This window comes from Cynara cardunculus (assembly GCF_001531365.2).
Source record: "Cynara cardunculus var. scolymus isolate 2C chromosome LG 15, CcrdV1, whole genome shotgun sequence".
Classification (NCBI taxonomy): Eukaryota; Viridiplantae; Streptophyta; class Magnoliopsida; order Asterales; family Asteraceae; genus Cynara; species Cynara cardunculus.
Genome location: NC_037542.1, coordinates 14,429,902 through 14,434,828, shown reverse-complemented (window position 1 = coordinate 14,434,828; position 4,927 = coordinate 14,429,902). Strand labels below are relative to the sequence as shown.

At 32.2% G+C, this 4,927-nt stretch overlaps 1 protein-coding gene across 1 annotated transcript; it reads right to left on the bottom strand.

Annotated features, from left to right (window-relative positions):
* Positions 1-3,585: 3,585 nt before the first annotated feature.
* Positions 3,586-4,729, bottom strand: LOC112528575 (phytosulfokine receptor 1-like). The gene is made up of 2 exons (XM_025139599.1): positions 3,896-4,729; positions 3,586-3,843 (listed from the first exon to the last, which is right to left on the bottom strand). Exons 1-2 carry the CDS (start codon positions 4,727-4,729, stop codon positions 3,586-3,588), a joined length of 1,092 nt encoding a protein of 363 aa, XP_024995367.1.
* Positions 4,730-4,927: the final 198 nt, after the last annotated feature.

The following is a 4,927-nucleotide window of genomic DNA, read 5'->3' as shown; positions in this document are numbered from 1 at the left end:
AAACCACTGATCTCACATGATCCCAAGTCTATATATATATATATATATATATATATATATATATATATATATATGAGCGATTAAATAAAAACCGATTCCATTTGTGTAAACCGTGTAAAACAATCTCACTCATCTATTTTCTTGATCAATGGTTAAGATTAATCAATGTTATTTAAGAAAATTAAAAATAAAAAAAATTGAAAATACATTTTATAATACCGATAAGGGCAAAAGGGTAAAACCAAATATTCATTTATTCAAGAAAACCATATCATATTATTAATGAAACTAATCTATTTTTTTGTAAAGTAATTTATTATTTTTACGTTAACATTTATTATTATTATTAATGAAACTAATTTATTTTTCATCTTGCAATTATTTCATGACGAACCGCCTACATTAAGCACCCGTTTCATTTTTCATTTCATCTACTGAATGGATCACCTACACCATCACTGAAACGGCGTTCACCACTCATTGTTCAATTACGCCATGAACCAGTTTCACCTTCTTGAAACTTGTTCCATGTAAATTAATTTTTTTATTTCACTCATGATTTGATGTATTCTTTCTTTTACTTCTTACAATCTTCAAGATTCTGGAGCAGATTAAAATCTTCAAAATCCCGAAGCAGATTCATCATGTACCCGTTTCATCATGCAATTATTTCATGACGAACCAAAAAAATTATGCACCCGTTTCATGTTCTATTTTTTCTACTAAACGAATCAACTACACCATCACTGAAACATGGTTTACCATGAAATGATTTCATATTACTCATGAATCAATTACAACATGACCCAGTTTCATCTTCATGAAACTTGTTTCATGTAAATTAATTTTTTTATTTCACTCATGATTTGATGCATTCTTTCCTTTAATTCTTACAATCTTCAAAATTCTGGAGCAGATTACAATCTTCAAGATCCCGAAGCAGATTTATCATGTACCCGTTTCATCATGCAATTATTTCATGACGAACCAAATAAATTATGCACCAGTTTCATGTTCCATTTTTTCTACTAAACGGATCAACTACACCATCACTGAAACATGGTTCACCATGAAATAATTTCATATTACTCATGAATCAATTACAACATGACCCAGTTTTATCTTCATTAAACATGTTTCATGTAAATTAATTTTTTTATTTCACTCATGATTTGATGCATTCTTTCCTTTAATTCTTACAATCTTCAAAATTCTGGAGCAGATTAGAATCTTCAAAATTCTGGAGCAGATTACAATCTTCAAGATCCCGAAACAGATTCATCATGTACCCGTTTCATCATGCAATTATTTCATGACGAACCAAATAAATTATATACTCGTTTCATGTTCCATTTTTTCTACTAATGGATCAACTACACCATCACTGAAACGTGGTTCACAATGAAACGATTCCATATTACTCATGAATCAATTACAACATTAACTAGTTTCACCTTCATGAAATCTGTTTCATTAACATTATTTTTTTAATTTGAACCATAATTTACGATTTCATTCCATAATGGAATTCAATCTTCAAGACCCGTTTGCAGATTCAATCTCATAACAATATATAAAATTCAAAATTTTAATATTATAATATAATTAAATATTTAAATGTTACCATTTATATAATTTTCTTTATTATGTTTTCTTAATTAAGATTTATTAATAAATTCCATATTTAATAGAACATATTGTAAATGACCAAAATACCCTTATTGATTAAATTTAATTAGAAAAAAATAGAAATTTTCTATTGGTCGAAATTGGTTTACACATTTTCTTAGAAATGCACGGTTTTCATTTGAACGTGCCCCTATATATATATATATGTGTGTGTGTGTGTGTGTGTGTGTGTGTGTGTGTGTGTGTGTGCGCGCGCGTTTATTTGTTAACCCAATATATGATGTTAATTTTATAAACCTCAATGAACCAATAAAAAACAAGATACATTTTTGGTTGATGCAAATGATAAATTTATTTAATAAGGGTAAAAATATAACTTTTTATTTGATCTTTCTTTTAAAACAAATTAATTTTCGGTTACATTTCTTAATTATTCTATGTCTTGCCATTGTGAATGTCACATGCAAATTTTGTTGGTTACATTTTTTTTAATTATTTCATTGACTGAACCATATATGGCTCAGATTTCATTATACAGACGAATGATTGAACAAATTGCACTAACGAAAAAATGAGATACAGTTTCCAAAATGTTTTTATTGATGATATCAATTTCCAAAAATGAGACAACAATGGTTTGCCAAATTTTCCCTTTCTTGATTAAATATTAAACTTTTTATTTTATTTTTTTTCTTTCGTAATATAACACATTTTAATCATGACCGTTGATCTGGAAAATGGATAGATGAGATTGGTTTGTAGAGTTTACACAAAAGGGGGTGGTTTATATTTGATCGCTCATCTCTCTCTCTCTCTCTCTCTCTCTCTATATATATATATATATATATATAAAGAGAGAGAGAGAGAGAGAGAAAGATGATGAATTTTTACTTTGCAAACCACGTTATTTGTACAAACCGTACAAACCTCATTCAACCAATCATAATTTTTCATTTTGTTCATTTTTTTGTAATTATGAGAGGATCATTTTTATTGTGGAGAGTGTTAATCATGGATATTATCATCTTCATTATTTTAATTCTGTGAGAAAATACATGAAACAATTTCATTAAAATTTAATTAAGTATTATATGAAACAATTTAATAACCATATATGAAACAAGTTCATCAAAAAAAGTATTATATGAAACAATTTCACAAGATCAAACAATTTCACAAGATCAAACAATTTCATGAAAAATTTTAATAAGATTAAACAACGAAATTGACCAATAAACGTGCTTGGCACGGTTTGTACAAATTGAGTGGTTTGCATTTGATCGTTACCCTCTATAACTATATATATACACACACACATATAGGGGCCCATTCAAGGGAAAACTGATTAGTTTGTGTTAACTGTGAGATTCAATCTCAATCTCAAATCAACGGATAAATTAGGAAATTAATAATTATGGTAGTTTGAGTTAAAATTATAATTAGAGGGCATTTTAGATATTTTAAAAAAACTCCTCTCTCATCTCTCATCTCTTCGGCCTCCGGTGAATAAAAATCCGACAGGTACCAAGTAATCACAAAGATACACAATGTGATACCCATTGTGATATACTGTGATACCCATTGTGATATACCGTGATACCATTTGGGTACCACTGTATATCACAATGTGTATCACATTGTGTATCTTTGTGATTATTTGGTACCTGCCGGATTAATATTCACCGGAGGCCGAAGATTGGAGGTCGGAGAGATGAGAGAGCAGAGAGGAGAGAAGAGTTTTTTAAAATACCTAAAAAACCCTCTAATTATAATTTTAACTCAAATTACCATAATTATTAATTTCCTAATTTATCCGTTGATTTGTGGTTGAAATTGGATCTCATAATTACCACAAACTAATCAATTCTCCCTTGAATGAACCCCTTTGTATATACACACACCCCCCAAGTAGCCATGGGAAAGAACAACCAACGATAACAAACTTTATGAATTAATTTAGTTTGCATCCCTAATTATAGGAACAACAACCAAAACCATAACAGTGACAAGGAATGCAGTTCCAAACCCAATTGCTGCAACCATCCAAATGATAGATGATTCATCATCCTCCTCAGATGTCGGATCAGTTGGCAAAAATTCTTCAGACTTCTCACATTTTAAATCGATATTAATTGATTCCACCACATAAACCTTGGTTCCCCTCGAAGCTAGAGTCCGCAAAGGTCTGAAATTGGCCTCCAGAAGGGATGGACCCTCTCAGATTATTGTAAGCAACACTGAATATGGACAAAAAACTTAGCCTCACCAGAGATGGTGGAATTGTTCCTGACAGATCGTTATATGACAAATCCAGCATCTCTATGTTCATCATGCCTGATAAAGAACCCGGAATCCTACCTGATAAATTGTTGCGTTTCAAATCCAGAACATGTAGCTTTCTCAAGTTCCCAAACTCCGGCCAGATTGGGCCAGTGAGGAAGTTGCTACTCAGGTCTAACAATGGTGGAAAGCTCATGATCTCATTGTACTGCAACGGTAAACCTCTACAGCTGGTGTTTCTTATCTTGAAGAACGGGAAATCCGGGAACGGTTCTTCTAATGAGATCTCTCTTGAAATCAGGCTCGGTAACTGTGTTAGACTCTTGGGGATCTCTCCCGACAAGGAATTGTTCGATAAGTCCAAGTAAAACAGAGACTTAAAAGCCCCCAAATAGGCCGGAATTGATCCTGTCAAGTGGTTCCATGACAAATCCAACAACTGCAACTCTGTTAAACCGTTTAGCCACGACGGAATGCTGCCCGTTAGCCTGCAATTGGGAATCACAAGAGCCTTGAGTGCTTTGAACTGTAGGTCATCATCAGATGGCAACTGTTCGGTATGAAAGTTCATGGCAAGAACCAAAACTGTTAGATTGGGGCAGTGCTGGAGGATTTTAAGAGATGTTGAGAGGTTATTGAGGCTGCAATTGGAGAGTGAAAGGTAAGAAAGAGATTGAAAATTCTTGAAACTTTCTGGGACTTGGCCAATGAGTCTGTTCCTGGCAAGATTTATAGCTTTTAACTTGGAGCAAGAAGGAAGATGAGCTATTGAACCAGAAAAGTTGTTTGTGCCCAGAACAAGTGAAGTAAGATTAACCATTATCGAACAGTTAAATTTGATTAAACCATCCAAATAATTTTTTCTCAAGTTAAGATAAGAAATGGTTTGTGAATTCAACAATGATGAAGGTATCCCGCCAGACAGATTATTCGAATGAGCTGAGAAATAATTTATATTCGGAAAGCTATGAAAGAAATCAGGTACATTTCCAGAGAGCCTGTTGGATGAAACATCCAA

Excerpts from the sequence above, each read along its gene's own strand:
- LOC112528575 (XM_025139599.1), bottom strand. The coding sequence starts at position 4,729 with ATGGTTAATCTTACTTCACTTGTTCTGGGCACAAACAACTTTTCTGGT. Across the intron at positions 3,844-3,895 it reads GAACAATTCCACCATCTCTG|GGTCCATCCCTTCTGGAGGC; the intron begins GTGAGGCTAAGT and ends ATAATCTGAGAG.